The following is a 19,468-nucleotide window of genomic DNA, read 5'->3' on the forward strand; positions in this document are numbered from 1 at the left end:
AAGAGTGGCTGATAAGTGGGTAACAACTCAATTTCCTTTAAACTGATTCCAGGCTGCCTTTTGGAGAGTGTCCTGTTGCTTGGCCTGGGTTTCTGTCTCACCCTTACCTCGTGAATAAACGTACCCTTCAAGGGCTGGTGGCCACTCAGCTATTGGAAATGCTAACTCCTACTTTCCCAGAAGGGCACGTATATTTGGGGAAGAAAGATGCAGACTGTGTCATCTGCTGACTCGTGGTTTAATCTTTATTTTGCACTTCCAGCTGATAAGACCACTTTGTGCAAAAGTAATACAGGAAATGATGTACTGCAAAAACCAAGAGTGGCAGAAAGGGAAACGGAATGTACTGGCAAGGGCTCAGCGCTGTGAACACACTCTCTGCTTCTTGGAAACTAAAATCTCCACCTAAGCTGCTTTTTTTTTTTTTTTTTTTTAAGCTTAATACTGGTATTGGAGCTTAGTGTGAGTAGTTATACAGCAGCCTGTGGGTTTTCTCCCCCATTTCTTTATCTTGTGGCTTGTTCAGGGCTTGGAGCGTGCTTAGACTTTGTTCAGGAAGGTGGGACTTTAGCAGGAGTCCCTGGGATAGAAGCTGGTGACAGGCTAGGTCCTGCTGAACTGTGCTACTTCGAAGCATATCTACAAGTACTGGACCTAATGCTACTCACCCTGCAGTTGTTGCCTCAGAGGTGCCAGCTGTTAAGATAATACTTTTGATTGTGATGGTGAAATATGTTTTGGAGTGTATGGTTGTGAGAGTGGGACGTGTTTGTTGCAGCATTTGACCCAAAAACTTTGGAAAATCTGTTCCTGTGGTCTGACTACTCTGGGCTGCATTTGAATGTTGTCTTAGTCTTTGCAGAGCTTGTGTACTAGCTCGTGCTAGGGTTGTATTTTCAGGCACTGGTATAAACATACAGTCTGAATAGGGATTTTTTTTTTTTTCTTCTTCACAGCAAGTAGGTTGGCCACTTATTTTTGAAATAGGTTGGTGGAAATGGGTCAGGCCTAGGTAGAACCATGTCTGCATTCATGATCAATGTTGAAAGAACTTTGGATTGAGACTTAGACTTTGTATTTTCTTTTTTGTTAGAACTTCAACTCAAGTCTTTTAAATATTTTTTGTTTAATTTGAATGGATGTGAAATAGAAAGCTTGACTTGATTAGTTAGTGATGTACCACTGGAACTTTAACTTTTGTGTGTGGAACTTACATCTTCTGTTTGAAAGATAACAGAAAAAAGATATTCAGAATATTGATTGAGATACAGACTATATATGAGTTGAGAATAACTCTGTTACTTACAAACACATTTTAAGCACAGGTACTGGGGTTCTGGTAGAACGTTTTTTAAATTAGCACAACATTTTAACAGAGCACTTTACACGGTGTCTAAGGATAAAGTATACCTGGGGTACAGTCAGTGACAGTAATGGAGTTTCAGTTCACTTAACAATATAGCACATGCCCAGGTAACAAAATAAATTCTTAAATTTGCCCCAGGCTCATGCAAATCTTCCATTGCATTGACATTATTATTTCGAATACAATTCTTAGCATAAAAGGAATGGGAAGTACCACTATGAAGTGCAGGTAGACATGGTCTGTGTCTTAGTCCGTAATCATTATTCACATAAATGTAGTTCATGCATTCAGCCTAATAAAACTGAATCTTTGCAGTTAGATAATTGTTTTAGTGAAAAATTAATTTGAATCAAGTGGATAGTTTTCAGCTTGAAGTACTTCAAGCACAGTGGTACACTATGAAACCATTACAATGCGTGATAGTTGAGTGTAAGTGTAGCATAGCATTTACAATTTACAATCTGCAATCTTTTCTTAGTATAACTATGAAATTCTGTCAGACAAGGGTGTGTTGACCTTCTATTCGGTGTGTGTATAGGTTGCTGGTTGGTTGGGTTTTTTGTGTCTTTCTGATGGCAACAAAAACATTCATATCCTTTTCCCTTTCCCCCTTCCTCTGCAACCTGTTGGTATCCAGTCCAGGATACGTTTCCTGTCTGTCTTCATGGTCTGCTTGAAAATCAGTGGTTTAGTGCTCTTTGTCGTATTTTCCCCTCCCTGCCAGTGCAAGGTCTCTCCTACTTCCCCCAGCAGAGCCTTTTGCCTACTCCCAGTCTGGGCAAGTAAGAAACTTGCTGCTCACAGCAGAGACTTCTTCATATGTGGAGCTCCTCCCCCTCTTCAGCCATCACTTCATCCCATTCCATGTCTCCCAATTCGAGGACCACTGTGCTGTCTAAAATCTTCTTATCAGGACTTCCTCATCCTTCCCAGTCCTCCTTGTGTCCTTGAGTGCATCAGGCAGGCATTGCAATGGGAAGGGGCAGGATGTAATCAGTGAAGTTCATGATATCTTTCCCTCACAGTCTGCTTATGAGCTGTGAGGGCTTTTTGGTGGGGTGGGGAGATGGAGTTTTCTTTCTCCCGTGAGATGCGTGAGGGCAAGGATCTTTTTAGTTTCCTTTCTTCTTTTTTGGTTTGTTCCTCAAAGTCAGTCAGAGGTGAAGCTGAGCTGTTTTTGTTTTGGATCATGGTATGCACAAGTCTAGTGCAGTGATTTTTGGAGCTGCATCACTGGCAGTTTGGAGAGGGCTGGGTAGCACAACGCTGTTGGGCATATTGTTTCCAGCTGCTTTCTGAAATAAATTAAATAAATGAAAAGCACTAGTGATCTTGCCCTGGTTCCTTGGGATGTTTTCCTGGTTAAGGTTGCAACAGCTGATAGGCAGAGGGGAGTGCCCTTCACACTTAACAGTGAAAGACGAATTCTCAAGGTCTGTTTTAGGCTAGATTTAATGTGAACTACATTGCTAATATAGGACCCTTGCCCTTTTGTGGAGTATGTGTGGGAATACAGCCATGTCATCTTGTGTTTTGGCCTTTTCTATTGAGCTTCTTATGGTACTGGGGCCATGCTTGGGCACTGAGCAGAAGTATTGTTTGAAGCTGGCAAATGCAGTTGCTGTCCCCCTTAGTGCATGGCACAAATATCACTGAGGCCACACAGCAAATTGGATGAGGGAACTGAGCTGGTGGGGAATTGTCCCACCACCTACCTCTACCCCTTGCCCTCTCTTCCCGCTAACCCCCCTTCCCCAATCTCTTTAGGTTTTGTTTGTGCTGTATCGCTATTTTCCAGGGTGATCACCTAATTTATTGAGGGCTCTTTCAGGGAGGGGGATATACAGGGTTCAGCAGCAGGCTCTGCTGATTAAAAGTCTTCATCAGACGTGCCTTGTGTCCAGTTGTGGAGGCTGTGAACACTTTGTTGTTGGTTTTTTCGTTGTTGGCTGGGTTTTGGTCACACAACTCTTGAGGGCTGGGGGAGATGTTTTTAGCTGCTGTATGTTAATTTTTTTTTTTTTTTTTGTCCCTCTGATATTCTCCTGCAGGTTCTCGGTCGGAAGGGTTTAGAATAATGAGAAGGTCACGTTCGTCCAAGGGGGATGTCAGCACTGCCTTCCTGGGACTGGAGGACTGAAAAGGAGAAAGGACCAGAATTATTGGAGACTGGCTGCTTTTGCCTACTGACACAGTCTGCTGTACCCTGTTGGTGGTGGAAGAACAGGACATTCTCTCCTGCTTGGTTCTGTGGTATCACCACAGTGGTGTCACCATGAATGTGACAAGTTTATTCTCCTTCACCAGCCCAGCAGTGAAGAGGCTGTTGGGATGGAAGCAGGGGGACGAAGAAGAAAAATGGGCAGAGAAAGCTGTTGATGCATTAGTGAAAAAACTGAAGAAGAAAAAAGGTGCTATGGAGGAGCTGGAAAAAGCATTAAGCTGTCCTGGTCAGCCCAGTAACTGTGTCACAATTCCTCGTTCCTTGGACGGCAGGCTTCAGGTTTCACACCGGAAAGGGCTACCGCATGTAATTTACTGTAGAGTGTGGCGCTGGCCAGACCTGCAGAGCCATCACGAACTGAAACCACTGGAATGCTGCGAGTTTCCCTTTGGTTCAAAACAGAAGGAGGTTTGCATCAATCCCTACCACTACAAGCGGGTAGAGAGTCCTGGTAGGTTCTTCCTTGTTTGTACCTTTACACCTTATCTGAACAATGCAAAGCATGGCAATTAATCATGTGACTCATCAGCTTAAATAAGCAAAAGCGGCTGTTTGCACATGTCAGATTCTTCCTCTGCAGTTTATCTGGATGTAAGCATTAATTAGCAATTCTCCCTTTCACATGGTGCATGCTTCATTTGTGTAAACATTTTATCACTATACTCATAGTCTTAGTATGTCCCTCAAGCTGCTGGTCCTGGTATCCCCTGGTTTTGTTGCTGACCACTATCCCTCAATTAATTTGTTCTTTACTGAATTGTGCAGATCGGTGAATCTGTATGAAACATTGCAAGCTAACGTAAAGGATTATTGCAGCCTGTGCACGAAAACCATGCTGACATACTGTGGTCATGGTATTCTTGTTCTTCTTATTGCTATTTCCAAATTATTATCTCACTTCTATGACTTTTGTTTCTTCATCCCATAGAAGATAACAGTGTCTTTAGAATCTTCCACGATTTTGGCCTTTGAAAAGACCATGATTTTAGACAGGAGAATATAATCCCCTCAACTTAAAGCATTGAAAGCAATGCTTGGTTGTATGTGAAGTTTTACTGTCAACTGTTCTGTAAGTGCAGTTCGCTTACCTGTTACCCACTGCCCCACATTTAGGGTGCAACCCATTCTCTCTGTCTCCTCTTCAAAATCCAAAGCTCTTTTTGATAAATCTGTGCTTAATTTTACTTATCCAGGTTTATTACCAGGGAATACTTCCGTGAACTAAGATGATATGTGCTTGGATGTATCTACACTAGTCTCTTTCTACTTTTGAGGTAGTACAGGGACATCTGCAGAAATGCACTGCAGGTGTGGGTGGACTTCCCTGGTTTAAATTTGGGAATTTAACCCCAAATTTAGGGTAAGGCATTTCAAACTGTGAAGCTGTCTCTGCAGAGTGGCATGGACAGCTTAAGAACTACAGTGGAAATAAGGTTGTTGCAAGATTGTTTTTCTGTGGATGGAAACTGCATTTGTCTTGGGTCTGCAACACATAGTGCATATCTAGATGTTAAATATTTCCCTTTGGTGTGTTAGTATTAACTTGGAAATCATGTGAGTGGCAGAGGTAATGCCCGGGTATGTATTTATTCAGCAGAAGTTTGAAGAAAGGAACTCTGCACTGGAAAATCAGTTCTTTAAAAAAATTAATTTAAAAAAAAAAAATTAAAATTCTTAACAATTCCATGTTAAGCAGAAGTGGAATAGTAAAATAGTTGTGTCCTTGTACTGCTAGCTGTCTGCATGCATCTGCACTAGTTGCTTGCATTCGGTATTCCAAAGTACTTAAAATTAAGATTCCTGAAAGACATCTGTTTCTGTCAGATTTAGCAGAAGTTGGGCTCTTACTGTAATGTCAAATGACATGTTCTAACTCATATTGCCTTAATCTTGGAAATGACTTCTGAGTTTGGGAACTTTCTCATTTGGACCATTTATACTATATTTAAAAATAGGTATTTGTAAATGTCCTGTCACTGCAATGAGATATGCAAGATAAAAATAGAATAAAAATTCCAAAAGGTGTCTAACTGAAATGTACATTTCAGCTGAGTGCTGCTAAGTAGTTTAAGTGGTTGGAAGGCTGGGTTTTGGGTGTTAAGTCATCTTAAGAATTTTGTATTTCAGAAACAGAGCAAAAAGTTATTAATTGAAAGCCTGAATTCTGGATTGCTCTTTAATTGATTTTGGAGGAGATAAAAATCTCTGCATTCATGTAGCTACAGATTTTTTTCTGCAAAAAATATCCAAAACAGTAACTTAATCAAGTTGGAGATGGTAGAAATAAAATGCTCTCTTTTTTGTCCAGAGAGTACCATTCTTCAGGAAAAACTAGACATTCTTGGTCAATTGCCTAATAGGCAACTGGGCGGTTTTCTTCTAAACATTAGGGCTGTAGTCAGTTTGGCAGAGCTGACAGAAGTGTTCAGCCTTTCACAAGCTCAATGTGCTGCTCTAACCACTTGAAATATTCTGGAGGTAGCTGCTGACCAGGAGCGTTCACTTCTGCTGAGGTGCTGTGTTAAATCAGGATCCGGAGGTACAATGTTATCTGCATGCTGAAGTTACGTCTTCAACTTGTAAGAGTGTGCCAAAGTGTGTGCGTGGGGTTGAAGCCCACTGTGGTTTTACTGAGGTCTCTGGCTGGGTATGTAAAGGAGGAGGGTTTTATATTTAGTCAGCCACGGGTCTGCCGTTGTTTTGAGGGATATTGCTTGGAGATGAGTGGGAAAGCGTGGCTTTTGGAAACAGGTGGTAGCTGAACTCCTGTTTGGCTTGGAGAGCTGTGCTTCGTAACTTATGACTTCTTTTTCTCCTGTCTCTTCCTTCTTCTTTCTGTCTTCTAAGTGTCATCTTTATCTTCATTTCCTGACAGTCACTCCCAAATTCTGCTACCCATTCTTTCCTATTTTTGCCAGGATATTAAAACACCATTATTGCTGCATAAGTGCTTATGTTTTGAGATTAATGGGTAGTGGGAATTCATGTATGAGTCACTGTTTCCAAAAGTCTACGGACTCAAGCAGATATCAAGGTTTGTGTTTCCAAGGCTATCATCACAGCCAGGAGGGTTAGAAATGTACTTTCTCTTGACACACCAAAATTGGAAGCTCAGATTGCGTATGATGCGCGTTTTGTGTGCAAGGTACACTGTGAAATTCTGGCTCTGCTTGACAGTGTGGTCTGTGTTTAACTGCTTTGTGCAGATCCAGTTACTGGAGAGCTGAAGCGTATGGTGCGTGCATGGGATGGCATCTACACGTTCACTCTTCTGCTGGTTGTCATGTAATTTGTTTCAGTGCTGTGTGAGTTTTGAGGAACGGATTAGCGGTAAGTTCTCAAATATGTAAAATCAGGTAATGCTCTGTGTTGGGAAATTAGTGCTATATGCATCTCAGCTTTCACAGTGCCAGAGGGATGCATGGATTTTCTACCTTGATACCTGATTCCATCCTTGCTGTTTAGCTTGAGAAGATAAGCTTGGAAAACATGAGAATTAGCACGCTTTGGTGTGTCTGCTGGCTACAAAGCTACACCTGAAACCAAACGTGAGATTTTTGTTAGCTGTGCTAGATAGGAACCAGTTGTACACAGGTGATAGGAGGCGGAAAACTGTCAGCAGTCTTAAATAGGGAGTGCCCCAGGCGTCCCTGAGCACAGGCTGTGCTGCTGCCCTGCACAAGGAGGGGAACGTGGCATCTGGCAGGTACGTGGGTGTGACGTGGTGGCACCATATTTGCGCCTAACCTGACCTAGAGGCTCTGCGCAGGCACAGGTGCCCGTCTGATCCTGCAGCGAGTTGATCAAGAAAGTGGAGCAGACAGAAAACTACTTTTTTACAGGGTTAGCTTGTCGAGCTCAGTGCCCTGACTGCGGAGTCAGATGAGGGCAAGGCAGCCTGGGGTCACGGGGTGGAGGCAAGGAAGGGTGGCCTTCCTGTGACGGTGGGACACTCAGGTCAGCCTGGTATCCACAAGCTGCCCCACAGGTGATGGAGACACCATCCATAGTGGGGTGCACAAGTATCTCCTGCTCTCTGTGCTGTGCCAGCACAGCTGTTTGCGTAGCCTCCTGCTGAACCAGATCACAGTCGCTTTTTCCTTCCCCTGCTGTGTTATCTTCCAGGATGATCAGAGCAGCACTGGGGCTCACAGCGTGGCCACAGGAACATCTGTACCAACACAGTCCTGTGGATGACATGTGGGAAGAAGTGGAGGTGATGGGGAAATGAGAGGAGAACGTAGAGGAATGGGGATACTTGACTGCCAGGAAAAAATACCTCCTCAAGATGTGTTACAGTAGCTCACTGCTGCTGTTTCATATCTCTGTTGTGTGCAGAATTATTTCTGGTGCAGGGTAGTTAATGGCTGTCAAATTTTGCTCTTGGCAAGGCAAAGCAAAGCTTTTAATTAAGGAGGGGAGGGTCTGAATTTGATGCCTTTTAAAAACTGGCACTCTCAGCTGAACTGGTGTGCTCACTTGGCTGAATCTGCTTTCTCTCCTCAGTTTTATTTTTTGGTTTAGAGGTATTTGGAAATCAGTCTCATACCTGGTTTGGGACCGTCATCAAGTGTGATCAAGACTTGAGAAATAATTAGATGTAGAGCATACATAGCGGCTGTGAGGAAAAAGTGAACAAGGATGTTACTCATCTCTCTCTGAAAATGCCACAAATGGCCTCTCGGGTTTTGCTGGAGAGTGTGTGAAATGACATCTGGAAGTCCCTCCTGAGATACTTCCTTCCTTTCTGTTATTCCTTTGGTTTCTGTGGAGATACAGCCTCTGTTGCTTGCCTCTGTCCTCAATTATGTCAATGGGATCAGGTGAAGGATGTCATCCAGAATTTAGGGGAAAAAAGTTATTTTTTTTTTTAAGCCTGGATCCTGTTTGCTCTAACAGCAAAACAAAAGGAATGGGATGACATCCACACAGTGGATTGTCACTGCTATTAAAAAAATAATAATAAATCACACCTCTAATGTTTCTTTAGGGGAAGAGGTTCAGTTCTTCTGCCGTAGCTAAAGGGAAGGAAGGAAGATGAAGAAACTGAATATTTCATTTTCTTAAAGTACTGGTGAACACTAGCTCTCGGTTCCATCAGCTGCAGAATTGTGTTAGTTTGCCTCTACTAAGTGTCCTTGCTCATCAGTCCGCTAGGTTAAAGAGTATTTGAGTTTATAATATGTTACAAAACAGGCAAAAGGGCAATTAATTTCTCTTTTATGCTTCATGCGTGGAAGTGCTTGAAGGTGCAGAGTGTTCATGTAAATGGCTACCCACTGCCCTGCAACTGAATGCTGTCTCCTGAGAGTGTCCAGGATCTGCTCATACCTCATCAGGGGTCAGGCTTGGGAGAAACCTACTCTTCATTGATCCAAGTGAGCGTAAACCTGCCTTGGGTGATGCAGTTGTTAACATTTCGATATTCGTTTCTGGAGGTGCTTACTGATCCTCCACTGTGCTTGAAGCATCCGATGCTGGGGGGTACAAAACCGGTCAGTCCAGAAGCAGCTGATCTGTCCTCTGAAATATTCTAGTGGCAGGGATCAGCCCAGTAGCAGCCACTTGGAGGCATAAAATAACTACACTGGTTCAGGTTTTTTTGCAATTACCAATAAAGCATAGATAAAAAAGGCTGGACGATTTCCCTCTGTTAAGCTTCTCTTCCTTGGAGAGCTGGCTGCAGTCTGCTCTACATCAAGGGGCTTTATGAAGCTGATGGTGCCCATGTTTCACCCAAATGCAGGGATGAGCAGCAGTTGCTTTTTCGTGATGTGGACTGTCAGAACAGTTCAATTTTCAATTCTGCCTAAAGACCGTGATGTTCCTTTCCATTACAACCATGAATTCAAAGTGGATGTCTGCTTCAGCAAGCTTGTTTTTGGCAAGAAGCATTTTACCTAAATGTACAGCTGCTTTTTGCTGCGAGAACAGGCTGGGTCCCCAGGCTCTGAGGAAAGCAGTAGGTGTGTTGTGCTGTTTTTGCTCCCGGCGTGGACTCCTTGCCTATGACTTTAACCTGATTGTTTTCATATTTGTCTTTGATCTCCTGTGCTGTTTGCTCTAAGTGAGTCTCCATCAGGCTACGCACCTACTGCAGGCACCAAGGGTGCAGAAAGAAACTTGAAATGGTGGAAATCCTGGATAAGGCAGGTTTAGACTCACGTGTTCCTGGAAGTAAATGCTCCTTGAATGCTCCCCTATACAGCACTGCAGCTCTAGTTCTCAGTGAAAGAAAAATAAAGGCATGTCTGAAGGAGCTTTTTAATGCCATTTAAAATCACACAGATGCTTGGTTGTGTATATTGGTCTGGTCATGCTGGTGAGTGCTGTCTCTAGGTACTTTACAGAAAAATTAAATGGGTCAGTTAGTTGTCCCCATCTCATTCCCCTGTACTTGACCGGCCTAGGATCACTACATATAAAATTAATATTCCCAAACTGTTTCTAGGCAGGGTAAATTGAGTAGAGGACCTTTAAAAACCTGTCACGGCATATTCTCCCTGTGCTGCAAACCTGATGCAGTGGATCGCCTGCCGGATCGCAAGTCTGTCCAGATCAGATTTGGAGCCAGGAGAGAAAAGCTGGCAGTTTGAAGGATTTCTGCACCTCTACAGGCTGGAGGTGATGGAGCAGAGAGTGTTGTCACTGAGAGGCTTTGCCGTATCGCTGTGTAACGCTGCTGTTGGGCGTAACTTTAAAAATAGCACACTACAACAGGTGGGCACAATTATAGGCTGGTTCCCCAAAATAGCAAGCAACTGTCAGTTTGCTTGGCAAGCAGTATAAAACTTGCTTCATTTCAGTTTTGCAGAATTCGGTTCTAAAATTCCCCACCAGAACCAACCTGGGGGAAAGGAATTGAAATAGGGAGGCAGAAAGGAGGGAATGGTCTAACCTCACCATGTGAAAGAAAACCGAGATGCAATAAAGGGATATAAGTTGTCAGGAAGGGTATGTTCGTGTGTTTTTTTTTTTTTTTTTTTTCTTTCACGTCCTTTCTTGAAAATTGTTTCTTCTTAAAAGACCAGGCTTCCAAGTTTTAACCTATTCAGTAGGATGGTGACTGTGGCTTTTGTACAGGTAATTTGAACTCTGGTCTGTGTAAATGTCTGAGTTAATATACACTATCACACTGTAACTTCCTCCTGTATCAGAACTATTTCTCCCCCCAAATCCGCTTACAAGAACTTCTTCACTAATGTGCATACTATTAGTACTAAATTCTGAAATTGGCCTTGTCAAATGTCAGTTTAATCAAAACGTTAGCTTATCAGAGCATCCGCAAATAAAATCTAATGTTAGCTGAATATTGTAATGCAGGAAATGTACTAATATTACTTGCCAAATGCATTTAGACCAGATGTCTGATGTAAAAGTAAAGCCAGTAAAGCAAGTCTTCAGTTGTAACTATGTAAAATGACAAATCAAGCTGAGGGGTCTACTGAAACTGCAAAATAAAATTAAGAGTTGAGAAAACAAGACAGTTCTCAGCTTTCTCCCAGAATAGAAAGTCTGGCGTGTTTGTCCATCTGTCACCCAAAATAGGCTGCTGAATAGCTATTATTGTGCCTTTTCGCTTGCAATTACTAGAATATCGGTTTGGAGCGACAGTTGAAAAGGCTGGAATTTCTGCTTTTGAGAAAACAGTAAAGCAAAGCCGTGCTACCACTGCCAGTAGGACAGCCTTGCTTAAGCCAGGTGGTATTGGAACAACATAAAGTAGCTAAATCCTCAGAGATTGCTTTTGCCACAACGCTATGAATTTTTTTTTTTTTTAACCGAGAGTAAACTCTAAGTGTAGACCTGTAAGTGTCTTTGTATGTGAGAACGTGTCCTCTGGTCAAAGTATATTCAGTTTTGCCAGGTCTTGTTTTAAGCAACACAGGAAAACCTAATGACATTAAAACTTTTCTTTCTACTTGGCATTTTATTGTTTACAAGCAAGACCTTGGCGAGAGGTTTCAGTCAGCATGCTTCAGTGACTATCTAATGCTACAGACAGCAAGCAAAACTAAGCACGTTCAGCTGAGCATACGTTGGTACCTGCTCCGTTCCCACCGTGGGACTGGACTGCTCACCAGGATGCCACAGCCAACTTCAACTGCTGTGGCCTCAAAGGCAGGAAATTAAGCTAGGAGTCTTTAGGAGGGTTGAAATTTGCTAGTTTAACACTGCTGCTATGTTTTGGTTTTTCTTGTTGGTTTTTTTTTTTTTTTCCTTCTCCTAACTCTTTGTTTTTCTTACAACTTCATCTTTGCAGGATTTTCTATCTAGAGTGTGGAGTACAAGCCACAAGTTCCTCCCCGCCCCTGTTTTCATACCCATTTCCAGATAGCACAGACTGGTGCGTGAGGATTTCCCTCCTTCCCAACCCGCAGTTCTATTTTTCTAGTAAAACATAAGTGGCTTTGCATAAATTAATATGAAAATATGGTATATGATGCTTGGAAATTAAAGTGCACTGCCTAATGCTAGTGCCCTCAGGTCTTCATTAGGGCTGAGGGCCCTGTTGTGGTATAAGCCTGTACAAACCCTTCTACAGAACATACATTGACCAAGTCGTCATGATTTTTAAGAGCAGAAAGTGCAGTAGCAATTGCTCATCGTTTCCTTTATTTGTTTTATTTTATAAAGATCACAGAAGTAGAATCTACTTTTGCAAGGAAAGGTGATCAAAGTCTGCTTTCATACATGTGGCCCCTTGTTGTATTTCATTGCTTGGTCTTCCAATTTCCAGACATGGAAAGAGAGATACCTACCCAAGTCTTCATGTAACATGCGAAGGTGGGGGATGGGGTGGGGTGGAAATGAGCCTTTGAGGTAAACCAACTGTCATCTGGGCTTGGTAAGATAACCAAAACACATCTGGATAGAAAATATGTTACTTTGAAAGTACAGCAGGTCCTTTGTCTTGGATTAAGGTTGTTTTTTTTTTAATAGAGAAACTTTTTTTAAAAAAAGAAGTTATACTCATAAATCAGAGATTTTTCTATGTTTGCTAAAATCATTATCTCTGGAATGTGAAAATAGAACAAAAAAGGAAATCAAGAAAACCTTTACTGTAGGACAGCACACCTGTTAGTTTTCTGAAGAACAGGATGACATGCTGGAGATACAAAGGGTAGAGATCAGTAGCTTTCTTCAAAGGCCACCATTACATTTTCATAAAAGCATTTATTTCTTGGTGTGGTTAGTTGGAACATTTATCTGCACAGCCAGGTTGTCTTTGGTCTATTTTCTATATTTTTGGCATTCTTGGCTCTTAGATGAAATAGCCCTGTGGGTGAAGTTGCCCTGTAGCTGTAATTTCTTTAATACTTGTTTGGTGCGGGCATACTCTGGGTATTATTTGCATGGTAAAAACAAGCTACCCAATTCCCAGGCTGTCTTGACAGATACAGGATCTCTTCTTAGCTACAGTTCCACAAACATGTACCCAGCCTGGTTTCCAGGTGGTTTATCTTCCTCTTCAACCATTACTAGTAGTATTACTGCTAGTAGTTGTGTATTAACTCTCAAATCCAAGTCCACATTGACACAAAATCTTGGAGCAAAATTTAGCCACGGTACAGCTCATAATACCTGGTGTTTGAGAAAGTACAGAAATCAAGCTGACTTGTGGTTCTACTCCATTAGCTGGTTTTAATCATTTTAATGAGGTTGAATTTGCAAATCTGTTGCAGTAGCTTTTTAAAACAACAGTGTATTTAATAGTATGTTCCTTTAAATATATGCATCCCTACTGAATAGAGACTATTTTAAAAAAATCTTATTTTTTTGTATCTGTGTTCCCTTCTGCTGAAGAAGGTAAAGAGGAAGGGAGGAATTCTGTCTTCAAACTGTTGGAGTAGCATCCTGCAGAGATCTGCACAGCAAAGATGTGCGCTGCTTCATTATTTTATAGCAACAGGTGTGCTGGCTTAGCACAGAATAACTCTCTCATGCTTTCTCCCCTTCAATTATACCTCTTCCTGGAGCTGGCAGCTGTAACGGAGATCAGCCTCCTCCCCTGCTGTACTGAGCCTCAGTAATTTGTTATTCCATATGGTTGAGGTCTGCAACCTGACCAGAAGCTCAGTGCTTTACAGAGGGGTGAGGGGAGCAGGAAGGGTGTGCATCCCCCTTTTACGTTTTGAACTCCTGGCATCCTTCCATACTTGCGAAGGGCCCGGTGCCTGCTCATGTCTTTGCTCCTGAGTGAACGTCATTCAGGTTAACTTCTCTGTGACTTCGGTGGGAGCGGCTAGTCTGCAAAAAAGCCCGTGAGCTGCAGAGAGATCAGGTTATGGCAGTGAGTGACTGTCTTGGAGTTGGACTAATTGGAGTGCTGTAGTCTCTGTCCCACCTGACATGGCCTTTCAGGACTCTTCCTCCTCATTTAAGGTTGTATGTATGCAAGGAGGATGCGAATTGGGGGCAGCACTCAAAAGTAAATTCTGCAATGATATTTTTGAGGTTATTTGTGCTGCAACAATACCAGTTGTATTCTTTTACTCCCTTCTCCCTTTTCCATGTGTATTTTGAAGCAGTTGGTATTTAATCATTTGAGGTTGAAGCAGTTTGACAAAAAGTGTAGGTTTGCATGAGGGAGAGCTGGGAAGAGGAGACTTGTTCTTATTTCAAGTCCTTCTAAACTTTGCCAGTGGTTCTACCCAACAGGAGAAAACATGCCTATATACCTTGGGAAAATCTGGCACTGCTTTATTTTAATTACAGAAAACGTACAGAAAATATCCTGTTCTCCTGCTATTTTAAAATGCTATAAATTGGGTGGCTTCCTGTGATGTCATGTGCATCATTGTTTAATGTGAGGTAGGGGATGGGAAAGGTAGGAGATGTACTTTCTGCACAAATTAACCTCAGAAAAGTTGATAGTTTGACCTTCATCCATAGGAAAGGAAGAGATAGGAAAGCTGTGTTTTTAATGGTCGGAAAAATAAGGAATAACCATAAAGACAGGAAAGGGAAAATGCTTTTTAACACATGATCTCATTGTTACTTTTTTCCCTGGTAATTTATTATCCCAGCAAATGTTGACTATGACAGTTAAATAGTGCTTGACCTCACTGCAAAAGGACTGCGAGGTTTAACAGAACAAGCTTAATTCCTAGAGATCCTAATATTCAGAGCGATTTGGTTTGGCATTTGCTGTGTTGTGAATGAGAGGATTTGTGATGTCCACCTGGATGTTGAGTAACTTTTTTTTTTAATGGCTTTTTCCAGTGACGTGTGAGAATGGTTGTATTAGAGGCAAGGGACAGTCTGCACAGTCGAGGGAGGTGCAGCTTCTCCTGGGGTGTTCTGCAATTGAGAACCTCTGTAGAATCGCAGATGGATGTGTTTTGTTTCAGAAAATGCCATAATTAGGAACTTCATATCTTCGTTGTAGAATCATAGAGTAGTTTGGGTTGGAAGAGACCTTTAAAGGTCATCTAGTCCAACCTCCCTGCAATGAGCAGGGACATCTTCAACTAGAATCAGGTGGCTCAGAGCCCCGTCCAACCTGGTCTCGAATGTCTCCAGGGATGGGGCCTCCACCACCTCTCTGGGCAACCTGTTCCAGTGTTTCACCGCCCTCATTGTAATAAATTTCTTCCTTCTATCTAGTCTAAATCTATTCTCTTTTAGTTTGAAGCCATTACCCCTTGTCCTATTGCACCAGGCCCTGCTAAAAAGTTTGTCCCCATCTTTCTTATAAGTCTCCTTTAAGTACTGAAAGGCCGCAACAAGGTCTCCCCAGAGCCTTCTCTTCTCCAGGCTGAACAACCTCAACTCTCTTAGCCTGTCCTCATAACATAGGTGCTCCAGCCCTCTGATCATTTTTGTGGCCCTCCTCTGGACCCAATCCAACAGGTCCATGTCTTTCCTGTGCTGAGGGCTCCAGAGCTGGGCAGGGTGCTCCAGGTGGGGTCTCACGAGAGTGGAGTAGAGGGGCAGAATCACCTCCCTCGACCTGCTGGCCATGCTTCTTTAGATGCAGCCCAGGATACAGTTGGCTTTCTGAACTGTGAGTTCACATTGCCAGCTCATGTCCAGCTTTTCATCCACCAGTACCCCAAGTCCTTCTCAGCAGGGATAATCTTAACCCCTTCATCCAGCCTATGCTGATATCAGGGGTTGCCCTGACCCGGTTGCAGGACCCTATACTTGGCCTTGTTGAACCTCATGAGGTTCACTCAGGCCCACTTCTTGAGCTTGTCCAGGTCCTTCTGGGTGGCATCCCCATCCCTCAGGCATGTCAGCTGCACCGCTCAGCTTGGTGTCATCCTCAAATTTGCTTAGGGTGCACTTGATCCCACTGTCCATGTCACTGACAAAGATATTGACTCCTGAGGGACACCACTTGTTACCAGTCTCCATCTGGACATTGAGCCATTGACCACTACCCTCTGGATGAGACAATCCAACCAATTCCTCATCCACTGAACAGTCCACCCATCAAATCCATATCTCTCCAGTTTAGAGAGAAGGATGTTGTGGGGACCATGTCAAAGGCCTTACAGAAATCCAGATAGGCAACATCCATAGCTCTGCCCTTGTCCATTGATGTAGTAAAGTGGAGTTCATTACAATTTTCACATCTAAACAAATCCACTTAGATGTGACACCTGCCTCAAATATTTGCGAACTCAGTGAAGCTACTCTAAGAAAGTGAGACATGAGATTAAATCTTTAAAACCACCTTCTGACTTTAATGGGCAGCCTTAATTTCAGTAGTGAGGGTATTTCTTTTCAGTGTATGTTCAATGAAGATTTCTGGGATCAAACTTTTCATGCATTAATGCCACCAGCAGGCAAAAACGTGGTGGCTTAATTTCTCTTTTAGACATACGCCAAAAAAAAAAAGAGCAAGGGAAACCTGCCTTTTTTTGGTTTTCATTCTTTCTCCCCTCTCCCCCCCCCCCCCCCCCCCCCCCCCCCCCCCAAGTTTATTCCTAAATCAGGTCACATATTGAGTGAGTTTTGTGTGTGCCATCCTTTTGTTTGTATCTATTTTAAACGTGGACACAGACCTGAGGCCCGGTCTGTTTATCGAGTGGTGTCCTGGTGCCCTCAGACTCCAGGACACTCACGTAAGTATCTGAATGCTTCTGTACGAGCAAAGTGCTGGAAGAGTAAAGAGGCCCCAGTGTCTTGGAAGAACTTGTTTCTCTTGTCAAAAAGATTTTTTTTTTTTTTTTTTTTGCAATTAGTTTGTAATTCAACCTTTTAGTGAAGCAGCTGTCTCTGAAACACCTTTCTTAATCTGAGTGATAGTTATGTCTGTATAGACTTGTTGTGTATACATGCTCCTGTTCCTCTTCTGTGTGCCTACCAGGTGTTGGGGAGAGGGCATGGTAGCCTGGCTTGCTTTTGCTGGGTTTTGTTGTTTTTTGGTACCCTCCCTTGAAGACAGGCTATCCTGGACTGTTTCTTCCTGTCCTGCTTGGCCATGGAGCTGGGAAACGGAGGTGCTGATAAGAGGCAGACGTGGAGAGGAATAACTCTTTTATTTCACTTCCACTACTTTGTGCATAGATCTCCATCTCCCTGCCCTTGCCTCTCCTCTTCCCCCAGCACCCCAAAATCTCAATCTATAACAAGACTAGCTTGTAATCCTTTGAGTTGCTTGAACTTTGCAGTGAGGCATTCAAAGATAGAAGCTGAGGCACTGGAAGAAGAGGAGCTGATTCTTTTATCTTAGTGCATCTGGTATCATGTTCGTATTCCCAGTTAAAAGGAGACCTTTGTTTCCCTGCTGGTGAGGAGGCCTTGGGAGTGTGGTGAGACTAGTAGTTTCTGATGTGTGTTTCTCTGATCCCATACTAGCATATAGTTGGAGCTCAATTGCTGCTCAGTTGGTTTTTTTGAACTACATAATTTTCTTTAAATTGCACATTTTGTAAACTGACTTGAAGAGTTAATAACTGTTTTAATACTAACTTGTAAGAACATAGTCCAGGTTAAAAATAAAATTACAGCTGTTGGGACCGGACTGAGTTCAAGGCTTATTAGTATTAGTATTGTCTTCAGAAAAAAATATCTGTCCTTATTAGCGTCCTTATTAGCAAGGTTTTGGGTTACAGGCCATTACGTGATTAGCAGGATCACAAGTGCAGCAAAGCGAACTGCATGTCAGCATTGTAACGCGTTTACTTCCCAGCATTTCTTTGTGCAACTAAAACTAAAATGCAGAATTGTGGTTTGTTCTTGGCTCTTCTTCACTGGCCCTCTGTGAAAACAAGCTCCCATCTGGCAAACCAGGTAGCTAGCATGATCGCTATGAATTCAAGCTATGCAGTAACCGGATATAAGGAAAAGAGTTCTTGCTTAGACATGCAGTCCTAGATTTGACTGCTTTGTTTTTAAGACAGATGTGAATATGCCCTAGGGGAGGAATAATGTGGGTTTTTTTCCATGTATAGCCTAGTCCTTCAAAACTAAGTCTCTAACACTGTGGCTTTTCCCTTTCTCTCTTTCCAGTCCTTCCTCCAGTGCTGGTTCCAAGGCACAGCGAGTACAACCCTCAGCACAGCCTATTGGCCCAATTCCGCAACCTGGGACAAAACGAGCCCCACATGCCGCACAACGCTACTTTCCCAGACTCTTTTCAGCAACCCAATAGTCACCCGTTCCCCCACTCGCCCAACAGCAGTTATCCAAACTCGCCTGGAAGCAGCAGTAGCACCTACCCACATTCTCCAGCCAGCTCAGACCCGGGAAGTCCTTTCCAAATGCCAGGTACGGTCAAATTCGGTTCCCCTTCAGAAGGGAGAAGGTGGTTGGACATCACTGGTATCATGATTTTTTTTTTTGCTTAATAATAACAAATTATCAGCCAACACTTGTGTTCAACAGTGACCTGAGAGATGTAAGGTAATAAAGACTATGTAATTGTTTTGTCAGCTAATAACATTGAGGGTTTTAATGTGCCTCTTTCAAACACAGTTAAAACGTTACAGTAAAACTCTTCTGGTGCAGGGGGAGGGATTCAAAATATTTAGGGGACCAGTTCAACAGTTTAGCCCGCAAAGCCTAGTGTTTAATGCACAAGAAGTGTAATGCTACAGATCATCCTTGCTCAGGAAAGAGATCACCATAAATTCAGCACGAGGCTTTAGTTCTGCGGAAGAAGGATGTTTCTCAAGGGGATCATGCTATTGCTACTTGATAAAATTTCTTCACGTAATGATGTAATTTCAAGAAACAAATATACTTCAACTGAAAAACAGTTCCTTAAGGGCCTGAAAAGAAATCTTCAGACTGTTTTACTTCCTAAAGTCAAAGAAGTAACAACCTTTCTTTGTTGACTGATGTCAGTAGAAAATTCTGTGAAGCTGCCTTCTTTTTTGGTCTTTACATGCTGATGGATAAAAAGACTGCAGAAGCAGTCTGTGACAGATTTCTTGATCTAAATGCTAGGAGCAGGACTCCGTGCAAATTCTTACTGATGTTCTGTTTGCATGTTTTCTTCACCGGCTGAGGGAGGGCAGGGTGTGTGTAAACAAAGTGTCAGGCTTCTGAAAATCTGTTTTCTATTACATGAAATTAACATCCACAGATTTCTGCTGATGATAGTTGTTTCTCTGTAAATTTTTGTGAAATGAGTGAAGACTACTGAATTTGCAGAGGCAGGAGGGAAGGAAATAGAGTTTGTATTGTGAAAATTGTGAAAAGTTGATGCAAAACCAGCTTGCTTCTTTTTTTTTTTTTAATATGGTTGGTGTGGTTGGGGCTCTTCCAGCAGAGATAAAGGCTTCTCTAACAAGGTCTTCCTGAGCACTGGCCTGTGGAAGTTCACTTGATCTTTGAGGGTCTGTTCTGCCCGCGTGCCCGTAAAGACAAGTCAGCAGCTGCAGTGAAGAAATTGAATCAGAGGAGAGGTCAAGATACTG

General features: G+C 42.7%; 1 protein-coding gene across 2 annotated transcripts in view; it reads left to right on the forward strand.

Annotated features, from left to right (window-relative positions):
• SMAD1 (SMAD family member 1) overlaps nt 1–19,468 on the forward strand; it is a 50,129-nt gene that overhangs the window by 19,153 nt on the left and 11,508 nt on the right. For both annotated transcript variants that reach the window (XM_054204206.1, XM_054204207.1), the window contains exons 2-3: nt 3,418–4,041; nt 18,057–18,314. In XM_054204206.1, coding sequence (XP_054060181.1) covers nt 3,642–4,041; nt 18,057–18,314 — 658 coding nt within the window. In that variant the 5' untranslated portion in view covers nt 3,418–3,641. The remainder of the gene's footprint in view (nt 1–3,417; nt 4,042–18,056; nt 18,315–19,468) is intronic.

Source organism: Rissa tridactyla, chromosome 5, assembly GCF_028500815.1.
Source record: "Rissa tridactyla isolate bRisTri1 chromosome 5, bRisTri1.patW.cur.20221130, whole genome shotgun sequence".
NCBI classification, from domain to species: Eukaryota; Metazoa; Chordata; class Aves; order Charadriiformes; family Laridae; genus Rissa; species Rissa tridactyla.